We start from the raw sequence: 17,412 nt of genomic DNA, 5'->3' as shown, positions 1-17,412 counted from the left end.
CGTTTTAAGCTTTTAATTTTTCCCCATTTAAAACTATACGAGTGACATATCTTGAGTATTCGGTAGTCTTAGGTAGAACTTTTGATACACAAATATTTCTTGAAAATGTCAAAATGCGAAACCGCATGAAACTATCTGAGGAGAACAGAGACAATATTGCTGATCACAGAGTCAGCTCTTCCTGTGTCTTAACCACCATCAGCCAGCAGGGGGCTGAAAAGAATGCTGTGAAGACACATTTCATTGGGTGAATGCTGAAGGAAGATTTTAGACTGATTTCTTGTTAATTTTTAATTTTTAAAGCAAAAAGTTCCTATCCGGTATTAATTTGTCCCAAATGCAGGACGAAATGCTGATTAGACATTAGTTAAATGAAAGTTGCAGGATAAATAAAGTACCTCCGAATTCAAAATCTTTTGATAGGCCCCAAACAAAGAATCACTTACAAAATAACATTGCAACAGACGCTACCACAGATTACCAGAAATATCTCGGGCCTCAGCAGAAGTTGGGGGTGTTAGGTGTGTCTGAGAGTGATAGTGAGACAAACTTCCTCCTCATACGATGGTGAAAGAACATTGGCCAACCTTCGCTTTAGAGGAAGAGAAGCGACGGTGCGAGGGAAGAGAGAGCAGAGTTATCAAAACCCACACAGTCTTCGTGTCCTGTGTCGGCGTTCGATGAAAGGTGATGGTTCTGACCCAATCATCTTCAGCTGGGGTGGATGGACTAACTGCTGGATGACAACACGAACACGGTCTGTTGTGAGCTGCTGGTTCATCGGTCAAGGATTAGATGGAGGAGGCAGCAGAGACTGCACAGCTGAGGCAACCAAAGGTTCAGGGTGAGTTACATCAGATTTTGAGGAGAATGTGTTTTTGCTGTAGCCAATCTAGCAACAGCTTTGAGCTGCATATGTGCATGTCTGTCTTTTGTTCTCTTTCTTTGCATGTGCGTGCTTGCGTGTTTGTGTTGCATGCAACGATCAGTGCATGATCAGAGCACTTCCTGTCTTGTCCATTTTGCCTCTGTAAAAAAAAGTTGCATGGCGAGGAAGTTTTGTGCGTTTGGGACATTTTGACAAATGTACAAAATTACCACATCTTACCACATCTCAGAAGGTGACTTGAGACCGCTTTGCACAGGAGAGTAAATTTTGCAGAAAAAAGCTACATAGAGTTTATTATTTGGCGTTGTGTATTGGAATTTAGTTTGTTTTGTAATGTATTTTAATATATGTTAATTTGATAATTAAAAATTGTCATAAAACATGTAACCGGATTAAATCCGGGATGTGGAAATAAACCTCAATAAGACCTCAGTGGGAGGAAGTCACATGCACTGGTTTCAAATAATTTGCGATAAACGCAGTGCTTCTCGTTTCAACCACTTTAAGCGTCACATGTCATTGAACGTTATCCGTTTCAAACTGTTATCAAAATTAGAATGAAAACATTTTGTGTAATAGCTTACAACGTGTCAACTGACTGCATAATCCAGTGCCATCCATGAGATGACTTTCACATCCGGTGGGTGATTTTTGTCAAGCAAAATGGAGATGAAGAGAAAAATCTTATTCCATACATCTGAACTCATCTCATCAAAAACAAGTCCTTATTGTCCCTGTAGCAGAGCATGTTACCAAACCTGAACAGGATGCGGTTGACCTAAATGGAGCATGTCAAAGAAAAAGAGACATTGACTGTGACACTTTCTTTGTCAGTGCAGCATTAGTGTGGCACTTTTGCGTGTTCAGAGCCACATTTACAGCATTGCAAATGTGCAGTGAAGGACTCGGAGAGTTTACGTTAAGTAATAGCCCAACGTGAACTTTAGAAAAGTCATTTGCTACCTTTAAAATATGCAATGTAATGATTTGTGCAAAAAAAAAAAACACTAATACTGTGGCACAAATGTTGCTGCTTTATCTTTACTGCTTTTGTCACCAAATGTTTGTGTGAACTTTAGCGGTGCAACTTCCTGTCCTGATGTCAACTGCACATTCATCAAGTCATTAATTGTACGCTAGTTTTAAGTTCCAGTTCCTGTGCTCACACAAAAATTTATGTGCTTTAAGTTTTTTCACAAAGAGGTGTTATCATAGTTTAACTTGTTTTTACATTACACTGTCCATGTTGCACATATTACATTACATTGTCATTATCCATCATATCGAATCTACAACAAAAGGACTGATATTGATTCTTCTGGCAACTACTGGATTAAAAAGGCTACAAGAAAATGAGCACTTTCAGTTGAGGAATGGATAGATACCACACTTACTTATAAATAAGTTAATGCTGTACATATATATTATGTACACAAAAACTTGTGTAAAATCATTAAAATCATTTGACAGTGCTCGAAAAAAAACTAATTAAAATGAAGAAAATTAAAGAATTAATTATTTTAGGATTAAAAGAAGAACAAACAAAAAATCTATGTCAGTCTTGGTTATTGTATGTGTTTTCCTTGTATTATAGGAAAATAAAGTTGCTTGCTATTATAATAAGAATAAATTATGCATAAATGCATGCAACTAACCCTATACCCAACCCTCTCTTCCTAACCCTAACCCTATAGAAATGATATAGTTAATTATTATTGCTCAGTACTTATGTTTAATTACACTGTAACAAGTTCACCTTAAAATAATGTGTAACCTTTTTTATGATTCTATTTTAATTTTAAAATATCGCATGCGGCATCATAACCTGTCCTATTGATCCGTTTCAGATGGTGGTACCCCAGTCCGGCACTCAGAAACCAAGCGTTACAGTGAGATATTACGTGATTTTGACGCTAACTTGGATCTCTCATTGACATGCTCGTACGTACACCTTTACACTTTGTCATGACATACAAGCTTTAAAGTAAAGGTTCCAAAAGAGTTTTTTGCCGTAGAACAAAAGTTTGGGTTCCTCAAAGAACCTTGTTTTTACATTGAAGCACATTTCATTAATCTAAATACTCTTTTTCTACTATAAAAATCTTTTGTGTAGTGGAATGTTTCCATGGATGATGATGATACAACCTTTTTTTTTAAATGAATGAAAGATGGGCTCTGTTTTGGCTCTGTGAGAACGCTTCATTTTTAATATCTTTGTATCGGTTGATTTGATTTCTCAGGACTGTGGATGAGCTGCTACTAGAAGCAGACTCGCTGTCTTTAACAGACACTTCAGCAGACACCACGCTCAACGCTGATCTGGATGATATTACAGTGAGACATGATTGATGAATTATTGTTCCCACTCATTTTTTCATATACTCGTACTCATATCTCATGCTGCTTTTGGGTTCAGCAATCTTTCTCAAAAAACACGGTTTACAGTGAATATTAAAAGCGGTGTGTTTTTTTAGGGTGAAGATGTGGAGTCGTTGAAGATCTGCCGTGAAGAGGAGGAAAAAGACGGAGCTGTCACCGGTAAGTTCGTTGTGTATGAGTGTTTATTTGCTGGTCATTTAGAGGAAGACTAATATCATACATCCAGACGGGTTCGTTGTGGTTTATTGCTTCCACATGGTCTCCTGTCCATCATTTGGACATAGATGGCAATGACTGATATCTGATAGGAGCAAAGCAAAGAGAGTGACTGAACAGGCCCGGAGGCATCATGTCACGCCACTAAATCTCTCTTCTTCAACCTGCGCTGTTTACATGTAATTAGCCACATGGACTAATTGCCCCTGGCTAACAAGATTAGCACCGGACGGGAGTTAGAGAGCAGATTAAAGTGGCAGACAGCTGCTCTCTGTTTTTCCCGCTGATCCATCTCTCTGAAAACTGTAGCGAGATAGGATAGCATAGCATAGCATGTTACGTGTAGAATTTGAATCCTTATGTAAAATTAGTAGAGTCGTAGATAAGAACTGTAGATTATGAAGAAGAGAGTAGTAACCAGAGATTAGATTTTTATTAGGTGATAGTTGTGAATAGCTATAAATTGACGTCATCTTAATTGGCTGCTACCTTGGCTAGACCTGCTTACGCTGAGAGCACATAGCTGTTTGCTAGCTGAGATTAGGGATTACGTTAACACTCAAAAGTTTAAATAAAGCATCCACACAGTGACCTTCGAGATGATATCTTGGCTGGTGCTTACAAAGCACTACACCATTATTACTCACACCTGAGACTGACTGCAGTATCAACCGTGTATTCTTAGCCTAGTTCAAACCCCCGCTGTGAGACCTGATCAGCCTAATGCACCCACTAAGGAGAGACTTTTCATGACTTCCCTGGATGAAACTGGAAGTTTATTGTCTTCATAAATCATAAAACAAATTTAACTAACAAATGGCTGTATTGACCGGCACGTTGACATAATTCTCCCCAGAATCAAAAAAAAAGTTGAAGTAGAAGAAATTATATTTTGCTTGAAATTAAATAATGCTTCATAATTATTTCAAAATTTACTGAGAATGAGAATGAGATTTCTCTCATCACAGTAATGATTTATTTTTATGACTTATTTTTAACATGTTCACAACATGTTTTTCTGCATCACTATAATTAGAAAGACATTTTGATGTCATGGTAATGACTGTGTTTTTTTCACATTGTGGTAATCAGAATTAGATTTCTTTTTTGCATCATGGTAATGAAAATGAGATTTCTCGCATTATGGTAATGAAAATAAAAAAAATTACATCACAGTAATAAGAATATTTTTTTGCCTTATGAGTTTTTTCAAATTACACTAATGAGAATGAGACTTGTGAATCTCGGTAATGAGAATGAGATTTTTCACATCACAGTAATAAGGAGGAGGCTTTTTAACATTAAACCAATGAAAATGAGATGTCACGGTTGGATCAGGGTCATAAGTATTAGATTAATTATGTGTCACAGTAACAAGAAGGAGATCATCACATTTGATTTTTTAAATAATGTAACAAGAATAAATTTTTTGCATCAGTGTAAAAAGTCAAAAAGTAATGACAATGAGTTTTTTTGCGTTATGGTAATGAAAATTTGATTTTTTTTTTTTTTTGCATCATGGTACTGAATGATTTTTCGCAGCACAATAATGAGGATGAGCTTTTTTTGCAAAATGGTAATGATAATTTAATATAAAAAGATGATTTTTCACATCACAGTAATAAGAGAGATTAAAATAGAAATAGTTTTTGCATCAGAGTAAAATTTTATTTATTAGAATATTACAGATCACATTAATAAGAATGAGATTTTTTTGCATCACAGTAATGACATTTTTTCACATTACACAAATGAGACTAGAACATTTTCAGCATTAAGGTAATGATAATTTTTTACATAACAATACTATTTTTTATTAGGAATTAAATAAATTATTTCAGTAATGGCAATAAGATTTTTACATTAGTGATAATTAGATTCATTTTAATGCATAACAGTAATACAAATTGGGTGTTACTGTATTGCAGTGTTAAAAAAAATATATATATATATATATTTCTTTTGTAACTCTTGAAAAAAAAAAAATGGCTTAATTGTTTATTCAATAACTATTATGGACGCAAAAAAGAGAGAAAGGATTGTTTAGGAGAGTGTAAAGTAATGATGAGATACCAATATCCTTCTATATCAAGAAATCAACTCCACCGTCATCTAAAGACCATCACTCTAGAGTCTGCTAGTGTCCTGGATTACCCCCCAACCCCTGCCAAACATGCACACACACACATACAAATCCATTAACATAAGCTAGGCAGGATAGAAGTTGGATAAAGACACTTCAGCACAAATTTGAGGATTGCGAAAAAAAAATTAATTAGTTTTGATGATTTGATCAGATCAGTTTTTTAGCATTTAACGCACAGGGAGGAGACAGCAGACAGAGGGAGGGTGAACCGTCTCGGTCTCTGTGAAATCCTCACACACTCGCTGCTGAGCCCTAAAGCCTCATGGACACTACTGAGCGAGCTCAGGAGTTCCCAATACTCAGATCTTGCATGGATATTGAAGTACCAATCTGGAATATTGTGGTGGAGAGCAGCAGGGATTCGGCTTTTCCCTTGGATTATCACAGATGTTATGATTCGGTGCTTGTTTATGACGTCTTAAACAGACATTCGGGGAACGGTGGCTTACTGCATTGTTTTAAACAATTAGGTTCTGTTTTGATGCGCATACGGGAGATTTATCGTGCATATTAGCAGCCGACAGGACCTTTAAAGCTGGTTGAGGACAGGCTTCTGTCAGTCCTGAGCTGGGTTTAGCTTGCAGAGTGAGGCATGCACACGGTCCGTTGATGCTGATGTATTCCCCCTCAGCCCAGGATGCCGACCTGACCCTGTGTCGCTGCGAGGGCGGCGTGGAGCTCGCCCTCCAGTACGCCAAAATGTGGTGCCGTTACGCCAAAGACCTCCTGACCTGGATGGACAAAAGAATCAGCCTGGGTGAGCTTTTTAAACTGAGTCTTTGATTGCGTGAACTTCTGCCAAATAGTCGCAGGAACACATCCACTATCTGTCAGAAAAATACAGAATACTAAAACCTGCGTTTTCGATGTTCTGACACCTTGTGTTTAGGTTAGATTTGTTTGCCAGTAATTACAGGCCATTTCGGTCTGGAAAAGAAGCTGAGGGACTTCTTCCTGGAAACAGAATAAGGGTCTAAATTTGGATCTCTGAGAGAATACGAGTTGCTCTAAACAACACCTGTAAGAGGATGAACACGTCATCATGCACAGCGCCATCTAGTGAGCGCTTACTGATGGCTTCCTAAAAGCGTCTAATGCCTCACATCCAATACTGAGAAAAACCACTAGCCGTTTTTTAGGGCAACAGCAGCATAAAGAAGTTTTATGCGCCAGCGTACACGCCGGTTACAAACTGTAGCTGAAATATTGTATAATTTTGCAATAATCTATAGTGTAACCAGAGATTTAACTCAAAATATGAAACAGAGCCAAGGCTACACGTCGATAATAATGAATGGACAGAACAGGAAAGCATAAAAGTACATTATAACGTATTCCTGGAATCGGTGATGATGAATATCCTATTTTCCATTGAGCTGTAATGCTAATGGGTTATGGCCTGATACAGTTATGTCACCTAATGTCCGCTCACAGTTGTATTGATGTTTTGAAACACTCTGTTCTGTGCTCATCGGTACAAATGCAAACTATTTCTATCGGTCAATCGTATTTTCCATTCACCTTTTTCTTCTGACGTTATGATTTGGGGCATTATGTGATTACGAAAGTCATGCTGTTTGTTTACAGAGCAAGAGTTCGCAAAGAGTATTATGAGAGCAGCAGATGCGGCCAAGTCATGCGTCGCTCAACAGGTAAAAATACGCGTGTGTCTACACGAAATGTGGAATGAATTTCTTTAGCTATTTGGCAATGCTTTTAAAACACATTTTATACTCTAACTAGTTTTTTTTACTATGTATACTTAATATAAAGGTATGAAAATTTGCACAACATTGCATAGCATCCATAGCATGTGATGGAAAATAATACTGGTGGATATAACGTTTAAAAACTGGAATAAAATCGCTTACTCTTTTATATTTCTAAGGCTGATTTTATAGTTAGCATTGTATGTATACTAAATACGCAAAATTAAATAATATTTTGTCTTTGTAAAGGCACTTTAGTAGCTTCTATGTTTTGAGATTTTATGCTATTTTGCTTTTGTAAATTGACTTCTTTCAGGCTAAACCATTCAGATTTTATTATTTTATTATTCATTATTTTATTTTGTTAAATGTATGTGATTGTGTCTGTATATAACAACAGCAATGCAATCTATTGCCTCATGTATATTTTCCATTTAATCCTAAAATATTATTTTGATAATATTTTGAAATGCCACAGATCTAAGCTCTGAGATAAGATAAATAAGATAATTAAAATAAAATTAAACAAGAATAAATCTGGCTTTATCCAATGTTTACATTTGTGTAGTTAGATAATGCCTTATTTGTGTATTTAAACATTTAACATTTCAGAAAACGTATGATACGAGACAATTAACTTTTTTTATGTCTTCACATCTTATTTCACTTATTTCACTCACTGACACTGTTGTCACTTTTATATAAATAAATAAATGAAACTTTATTAACATTATATTTTAAATGAAACCTAATAATTGATAATAAATAATAATTTATGAACAAAATCATTTTAATTTAATTAAGAAACATTGAAGCAAGTTATAATGTTATTCCATGCATTGAATTAGATCACCATAATTTTAAACATGCAATAATTCATGTTTTTATTATGGATTTAAAAACGTTTTTCGTGGAAAACAAATACATTTGAAGTAAAAGCTAAAATAAATGTTAAAGGGTTGATAATAAATAAATGATGATAAATTATACGTAATAAGAAAGAAAGTTTCAATTGACAAAAAGACATTTAATAATTTAATAAACATATTTTTGGACACACTTCACAGGACATGATGCCTCTGCAGATCATCTACACACAGGCTCTGGAACATGATATCAAAAGCAGCACATCAGCCAAACAAACAGCTGAACTCATTCAGCAGCGCTGCTACCAGGTGCTCCATCCGATCCACCCCCTTCAAATCTTCATAACAAATGCGAGAAATTTTAAACATCGTATCTAACTTGTGGGGTTCTGCTATCAATCCCACAGGCTCTGTCAGCCAAGAAGAACGAAATCGACAAGTGGCGACGGGAATTCAAAGAGCAGTGGTCAAAAGAGCAGAAGAGGATGGTCGGTTCATAGCGCCGCGGCCGATAATGTTTTTGATGTGCTCGGCTTTTCCAGTAATGTGCCTGATAATGTTCTGTCCGTTAGAATGATGCAGTGTCTGCGCTGAAGAGAGCAAGACAGCAATACCTGCAGCGCTGTGAGGAGCTGGAGAAGGCCAAAGCCATGACGGCCAAAGCTGAAGAGGACACAGGGGGTTACAAAACCCTGGACAAGAGGAGGAAGTCCAGAGATGACGCCCAAACCAAGGTCAGGTGACATAGTATATGGCTCGTTCTATCATTTCACATCAACACAAAACTATGAAAACAATAGGCTCAATAACATTACTGTCTCATGTCATCAAGACAATTTCAAGCATTCAAACATACTCTGCGTAAAAATATTTATGTGCTTTCCATAAAAAAGATCAATAACGTATTTAAAATGTAACCTTAACATTTCATTATGACTGTTTGGGAGTTTTTTCTCAAATAATCAGATGTCAAATGATTAAGTGTGATTAATTGCATCCAAAATAATTATTCTTCATAATATATATATGCATTACTATATATATTTATCATGTCTGCGTAAATACACACAAATACAATATATATTTAGAAATGATTTAAGTCTATATTTATATTCATGTAACTTAGTTTTTTAAATTATTATATAAGCATAACATGTTCCTGAAATATATACATGAGTGTTTTATTATATATAGAGTACATGATAAATATACACGCCACACACACATATACATGTATGTACATATGCATATGTGTTATCTAAGCAAAAACGTTTATTTTGAATGCAATTAATAATTTGACAGCGCTAGTAAATATGTATTATGGTATATTATCATCACTATGGTATTTATCACTATGCTTTGTTACCGTGCAGGTTACAGAGACCGAGATGCTCTACAGGCAGTGTGTGTGCGAAGCGAACAACCATCAAAAAGAGCTGGATAAGGTGAAGCGCAAAATCATTGTCCACATTCGCAAGCTCATCTGCCAAGGAGACACTGTGCTAAAAGAGGTTGGTTTACCTTAAAAGTAAAAGGAATCATCTACTACATGGAGCGGGCTAACCCCTCAGAATACACTAGCAGCCATAGAAACAGCTGTGTCCGTCTTGTTCTTCCGCCAGGCAACGGTGAACATGTTTTATTACCAGCGGCAGCAGACCGAGCAGGTTCCTCTGGGCTACCAGAACTTAGAACTGACCTGCAGGCCCTGCGATCCAGGAGAACCCTACCTGCACTACATCCTGGGGAAGAACCTGCCCGAACAACCTCTCCAGAACTTCATATTTCAGGAGTTCACCCCCCAGAACAAGAGGTAAAGCCTGGAAATTGCAGGAAGACATTTTTTTACAGAAGTTAATGTTTTCATTAGGAAAGGAAGCATTAAGGTAATCAGAAGTGACAGTAACAAATGCAGTTCGTTTGAACTTTCCGTGCATCAAAGCATCCTGAAAGAAATGTATAAGGCTTTCCACAAAAAATATTAGGTAGCACAAATGTTTTCAGCATAGATGATAATAAATGTTTCTTGAGCAGCAAATCAGCATATTAGATTGATTTCTGAAGCATTGTATGACGCTGAAAACTGTAATCATGTAATGATGCAGAAAAATCTTTCAAAAACATAAAATCTTACTCACCATCAATGTTAGCTTGCATGGTTAATATATACAGCAAAATTGGTGTATGATACGCCATATTGCCAAAAGTATTGGGATGCCCCCTTCTAATGAACACAGCTTTGCAAGTGCCATTTCTGTTCTAAAGAAGAGTGTGTGCCAATGCTTTTGTCCATAGTGTAAGTACAAGTCTTTGGTGTTTGGTGATGATTTTCGGCTCAAGCTCTGCATTTAAAAAGTCACAGCATTGGTTTTCAGCTTCTTTCTGCAGACCGGTCAAGTTCTTCCACGCTGGCTGAATCAATCATTTCTTTTTAAACCTTGCCTTGCACACAAAGGCATCGACATATTAGAATAGAAAAGGCTCCTGTCCGAACTGTTGCTTTTAAAATTAGAAGCATAAAATTCCCTAGAATGTCATTATACGCTTGAACATAGAGTTCTGTACTCATCAAAATTCCTGTTTATTAGAAAGGGGTGTTTACGTACTTTTGGCAATATAGTGTGTTATATAATATAAATGAAGGCAAGTAGGTGAAAACCAAGTAACTTCTATTATGCCATTGTAGATGTCCAAAAAGCTAAAACATTAGCATTTGCATGGTACCTTTTTTTTTTTTTTTTTTGGCTAGGTAACAGAACTGCACGAATCACTAAGCTTCTTGTGAATACCACCGAATTGCCTGTAATCTCAGTAAAGCTTACTTTAAATGCAGCCACCTCATTTGAGATGGATTTTTGTGCATTTCCCAGATCCCCACCGACAGGTCGACGTAAACAGAGCACTGCTCTGAGTTATCAACAAGATTCGTACGTGTTACCAGAGGAACTGAAACACAGCAGCAGTTTAGTAGATGGACGTACGTCTTCTTTCGCGTTTTTTTCAAACATATAACTCGTCTATTTAAAGCGCACTTGAACATTTTCACGTTATTTGCTGCTGTACAGGACGCCCCGGTCACAGCGACAGAGACAGCACCGGAGGAAGTCTTGAGTCGCTGTCCAGTCCAGGTAGGGAGAATATATTGTAACTTATGAAGTAAACCGTCTCATCTGAAAATGGGGTAGTCATGTGTCTCCTCTCTGAAGCTTATGGGAACCGTAAGCTGCCCAAGGCCTCCTCCACGGGAACCATGTCTTCAGATGATCTTGATGAGAAAGACTCTCTGCAAGAAGCAGGTATGACGCTGTTCATCGTTTACACTTTCTTCACTTTTGTGGCTGACAGTGCAGTTGTTGACTCTTCTTTATGTGTCTGCAGAGAGCGAAGAGGGTTTGTCTGACAGCAACGGGATGACCTGCAAACCACGAAATGCGCCCCCGTGCCGCACTGACTCACAGACTGAAAAAAATGAAGAGCAAGATGGTCAAGTGTAAGCAATGTGACAATTACATCCTGGTCAACGGGATTGAGTGCGAAGAGGTGAGTGAGAAAAATCTGTGTAGCTTTTTGGTTAAACATCTAATCAAGGCGGTACATTAACCGCATTTCAAAGACAATAGATGTAATTATGAAATTCTAAATTAAAAAATACAGTAACATTACACAATATAATACATTTAGATTTAATTGTAAAAGCATACAGTTAAGTCAGTTTTTATATATATATATATATATATATATATATTGCAATTTATATATATATTTTTTTAATCAAGTATGCTAAAATGTTATTTCTTTTAAATGAAAATACAGTACAATATAGATTTGAATATACAATAGAAATAGATTATAAGTCAATTGCTATGATTTATTTAAAATGCATGCATTCATACCTAGTATTCTTAAAATGCATATTTATTGACATATCACTTGTGACTTATATAAAAGTTTAATTAAATTAAATTTTATCTATTGCACAGAGCACATTTCTTAATATCGAGCTTAAATGTGTCTTAATATGTGAGCTTAATATCACTAATAATAAGGATTGAAGGATCTTTTTATTATATTGGTCTTTAAACGCAAGATATTTAAGGTGCACCTGAAGTATATCTGTAGTAGGTCCATGTCAGCACAATCAAATATCTTTAGTTTGACTTTAGCGCTATTTTTGCGGAAAATTGGTAGCAGACTTAAATTTACCAGTTTAACATAAAGAAAAATAGAATTGCAGAGTATTTTTGTTAAGCACATAAATATATAAATGTATTTCTAGTTTACTTAGCACAAACAAAATGTATTTCAATGCACTTTACTATATATTCTACGTTTTTTAAGTGTAAAATTAATAAGCAGCGTTTTATGGGAGTCAAAAATCTAAATAAAATATATTACATTTGAAACTGAAGATGAAATCTTGAAGTTTCTACAGGATCATAGCATTAAATATTAATCTCATAGCTGATGGCAAGGTTTATAGATTGTCCTTAAAAACCTGTTTTGCTATTTAGAAAATGAATGGGATTTTTTCTCGGGGAACCAAATACCCTGTTGTTTAACCTCAGTTTACTTCTGGTGATGTACTATAAGCAGCTGGATATGACCAAGCAGCTAAATGAATAGTTCGTGAAATAAAAGAGACGCTGTTTGTTTCGTTGCGCTCTGGTGAGACTATGGCGGACCGACAGTTGCTTCTCTCTTTCCAGTGTGGCCTTGCAGTCCACAGGAAGTGCCTGGAGGTGTGCCAGTTGGAGTGCGAGCACCGGAGAGGCTTCATCTTTGGGATGGAGTTCTCCCTGCTGCCCCGGGAGAGCCAGGACTCTGTGCCCTTCGTAGTCCTGCGCTGCACGGAAGAGATTGAGAACAGGGCTCTCGGAGTCCAGGTAGGAGCTCAGTACATGGATCTTGTGATGTGATTTGAAGAGAATGGTGCGTGATACAGTCACAATGAAATAAAAGTAGCCACTCATCTCTTCTTCCATTTATTAATGCAACTGCATTGTATCGATAAGTGTTTGATTATCAAAAAAGATGTAAGGTTGGACTTGGTTCTGTGTATTGGTTGAATGTTGAAATATAGCCTTTGCAGGGTTGGGTTTAATCCTGAATTAACAGAGACATTCTCATTAAAGATTACAAGGTCAAAAAATTAAGATGATTTATATTTACTGTTCCGTTTGGCAAATTATAAAACAGACTACAGTCACCTAGTGTGCAGGTCTCTCAGAATATTTTAGGTAATGAAATAATCTAGTTGTCTTCGATGCTCATTTCTTGCTCATTTCTCTAAATCTTAGGGGGTTTACAGAATCAGTGGATCCAAACCTCGCATTCTGAAGTTATGTCAGGCTTTCGAAATTCAGAAAGACCAAGTTGACCTTAGTGACCTCTCGCCTCATGACATCAGTTCCGTACTCAAGCATTTCTTCAAAGAGGTAAACAAACAAAACACGCACACACACATACAAGCACAAAACACAACTGCAGTAGTAAAAAAAATTAAAAGTAGACTCTGAGACCTTTCTCCTTAGCTCAAACATTTACGTGACTATATATGATTCAGGACAATTACATGATGCAGAGCACAATCAAGGATAATTGAGGAGGGACAATTTGGCCATTTCTGTTTAGTTGGGTGCGAGTCCACCTCAGTGTCTGCTGTGGTTGCGTAACGTAACCCCGTCTTCCTCTTTCACAGCTTCCAGAGCCGTTGCTCACCTTTGACCTTTACAACGACTTCATCGGTGTGGGCAAGGAGATTCAGAGGCTTAGTGAAAAGGACCACGCATCCGAGACTGCTGGGATTGTGACGAGCACTGTGGCCAAACTCAAAGAGCTCATCGGACGACTGCCTCTGTGTAACTACAACGCAGTGCAGCACATGATGGCCCACTTGAACAGGTACCGTCTGAAATCACGTTACAGTGTTTCTAGGGCCCTTTGCTCAACGTTTAGCCCACTTTTCAATCTCTTCACATTGTTCAACTTGAAGCCAGCTCGGAAGTAGATTTCATGTGCTACGTTTTAAATCAGCTCGTTCTTTTGACCACTAGCAACGATCAGCTTCACCCAACAAACTTCGTCACTAATAAAACCAGCTGAAAAAACATTTCTTGGAACTGAGTGTACTGTACGTTACATGGTTCATTATTTCAAAGTTTACACTTTTGTGTAGATGGTAACGAAATCGAAAGGCTTACACCTGTGTAGTTGCAGCTCAGGGATATTATAGTTAACTAAAACTGAAACTACAAAACAAAAGCAAATTTTGTTACTTGGTGGAAAAATGAAAGAAAATAACAAATGAAAATACGAAAAGTTTATTCGCAAAAACAGATAACTTCAACATTTTGAAAAATTAACTAGTCAAAATAACTAAACAGCAGTTTTACTGAGATTAATTGGAAAGCACAATGACAAAACATGATTTTTGAGAAATGTTAAAAACCTGAGTTTTCTGTTTTTGCAAGTGAACTTGCATATAAAAGAAACTTAAACTTATTTCAGCTCAAACTAAACTCATTTTTGTTTAGTTTACTTTAGCTATGCTAACAAACATAAATAAAAAAAAATGTATAAACACTATATAAACATGTTTAAAAACTATGAAAAATATGACTTTAAAAAATTAAAAAATATGACAATAATAAAAAATAAGATTAAAAGCTATAATAGTGTCTCAATTTTAATTGCAATTGTGTCAATTTTGCAAAAACTCCCATATATCACAAAAAATGTTTTTACACTTGCACAAGTTGATCTTTCAGGCAATTAAAAAAAAAAAACCAATGTAAATGTTTTTTCCCCACACAAAATTGGTTTATTGAAACGCTTTTATTTATATCTGCATTTATAAAATATCACCAAAGTTTTGTGCAAATCTTTAGTGAAAACATGTCTATTGAGAGCATTTTATGCCACAGCAATGGAAAATGAACCACAAAAAAAAAGGAAAAGGAACCCAAGCACTGAGAAATGGGCCCTAGCAAGTGTGCAAAACAAAATAAATAAATGAATAACTGCAAAGCTGCCACTTGTTTAAATAAATAATAACTAATACTTTTTTCAGGGTTGCAGAACATTATGAGGACAACAAGATGTCTCCAGGAAACCTCGGCATTGTGTTCGGCCCCACTCTCCTGCGGCCCCTGGTGTCAGGAGACGTGTCTATGATTGCTCTGCTGGAAACCAGCTACCAGGCTCTTCTCGTGGAGTTTATGATCTCAAACTACGAGCACATATTCGGTCCCGCCACGAGATCCAGCACGCCTCCTCCACCGCCTCCCACGGCACCGCTCCCAGACACCCCTCCTCCCAGAGCCTCGTGTCCCTCTCAGGACCCCGAAGCCACGGGCAGGGAGCGTCCGCGCTCTCTGGAGGTAGGCAATAAGCACTCCGCTTCACACGGTCGAGGGCCGCGCTTTGAGCTTGCTGTTGTCATGACGATGCTAAAAGCTCACACGCGGGTGCAGCATGCTTCGTGCAGGCGAAAGAGTTCATCTCGATTTGCTTGAGCCTCTCTTGCACCGCTCGGGCCTTAATTGTCCCGCCGAGCATGTGGAAAGACCTGGAGAGATTAAACGCTTATTCTGTGAAGATTACTTTTGCTTGCCTGTGTGCTTGCGCTTGTGTTAGAGCCTTACCCCGTTGCACTCCGCTTCAGCTCCTCATCGAGTTGTTTACTACAGTGAACAGTTCACTATTAGACTATTAGAATTTCTCATTAGCAAGAAGAAAACAGAAGGTCAGAAGGTCAACGTTTTCCACACGTTAAGATGTTCAGTTTCTCACAAATACCATGCTGAACTGAACCGGCATATTTTATCAAAAGTTGACTACATTGATGTATGTATAATATAATACATCTTGTATAACAATTGTAATGTAATATAATGCAAGAATTCTAATACTGAAAAAAAAGACGAAAAAAATAGTTTTGATCAAAAAAATATAGTAAAAACAGTAATATTTTGAAATATTTTTGCAATTTAAAATAACTTTTTTAACTGAATATTTTTTTAAATCTCATTTATTCCTATGCATTCAGCATCATTACTCCAGTCTTGATCCTTTATAAATATGCTGACTTGCTGCTATATATTAGCGATTTTGAAACAGTTGTGCTGACTAATATTTTAAGGTTTTTATTCAATGAATGGAAAGCACAAATGAACAACATTAATTTGAAATAGAATGATTTTTGACATTTATAGATGTCTTTACAGTCACTTTTAATGAATTAAATGCATCCTTTCTGAATAAAGAAATGCACTCACCCAAACTTTTGAATGATAATATATCACGTTAAAATTTTTAACAATATATCTTAAATCGAAAATACTAAAAACAACAATAAAATATTATAACATTGCAGTAATTTAAAAATCAAAATGATCCTTCTGCCTTCTTGGCGTCAAAGTCAACGTGCATTCAGAATTGTTATCATTTTTAACAGAATCGCACTATCAAAGAGAGAATCAAGTGAGGGTTATATTTCTGACAAGTCATCCTCCAATGAAGCAATGGACCAGCTGAGCCATGCAAGCCATTGAGAGAGCAGGTAGGCGGGCTTTAAAAAGACATTGACGTTCAATATCAGCTGGCTGCTTGCGCAAACTATTTTGCTTTGTTTTTGCAGCACTAATAATTTCCTTCCTGCTGTCATAAGCAAATCTGTCTCGAGATCAAAACCCTTGAGCCGCTACGAGGCGCTTCATGAATCATGAGAAATTTTGATTACAATCTGGCCTCTATATAAACTTCAGTTGCAAAAACAAAAGGTTTTACGATGTGGTTTTAATTTTTTCGATCTTACCTCTTCTAGTCCTGGCTCTGAGGCCGCGGCATCTCCTCAGGTGCATTCGGAGCAGGCTGCGGAAAGTCAATTGCAAACTCAGTCGAGGGGCTCACTTCAGCAGGCAGCCAGTGAAGTTACCACAGGCAGGGTTCGGCAGGGAGGCGCCCAGCTGCGCAAAGCCAGCTCTCAGTGCGGTGGGGCGAGGACGTGCACATTTCCGAAGACGAGGAAGCACTTGCGCGTCGAGAAGTGCAGCGCAGCAGCAGTCGCTGGCTACTCTCCCGGCTCCGAGGTCCACAAAAACTCACTGCCGATTGCACCACGGGTTCGCCCCGCAGAAGCCGGCTGCATGCACCCCTGAGGAAGTCAGGCCGCTGATGAAAAGCAGTGTATGGGATGAGGAGTTGAGG

General features: G+C 37.2%; 1 protein-coding gene across 1 annotated transcript; it reads left to right on the top strand.

Moving 5' to 3' along the window:
- Positions 1-573: 573 nt before the first annotated feature.
- On the top strand, positions 574-17,041 carry LOC122352400 (GEM-interacting protein-like). The gene is given in 21 exon segments (XM_043249808.1): positions 574-844; positions 2,737-2,830; positions 3,130-3,223; positions 3,364-3,427; positions 6,262-6,387; positions 7,218-7,282; positions 8,407-8,514; positions 8,613-8,693; positions 8,778-8,939; positions 9,579-9,716; positions 9,828-10,018; positions 11,076-11,182; positions 11,271-11,333; positions 11,412-11,501; positions 11,584-11,639; positions 11,641-11,745; positions 12,912-13,088; positions 13,503-13,640; positions 13,904-14,106; positions 15,275-15,584; positions 17,030-17,041. Coding segments are annotated over 21 exon segments (2,433 nt in total). The 5' UTR covers positions 574-795.
- The last annotated feature ends 371 nt before the right edge of the window (positions 17,042-17,412 follow it).

Source organism: Puntigrus tetrazona, chromosome 10 (genome assembly GCF_018831695.1).
Source record: "Puntigrus tetrazona isolate hp1 chromosome 10, ASM1883169v1, whole genome shotgun sequence".
Lineage (NCBI taxonomy): Eukaryota > Metazoa > Chordata > Actinopteri > Cypriniformes > Cyprinidae > Puntigrus > Puntigrus tetrazona.
This window is presented reverse-complemented; position numbering and strand designations above follow the sequence as displayed.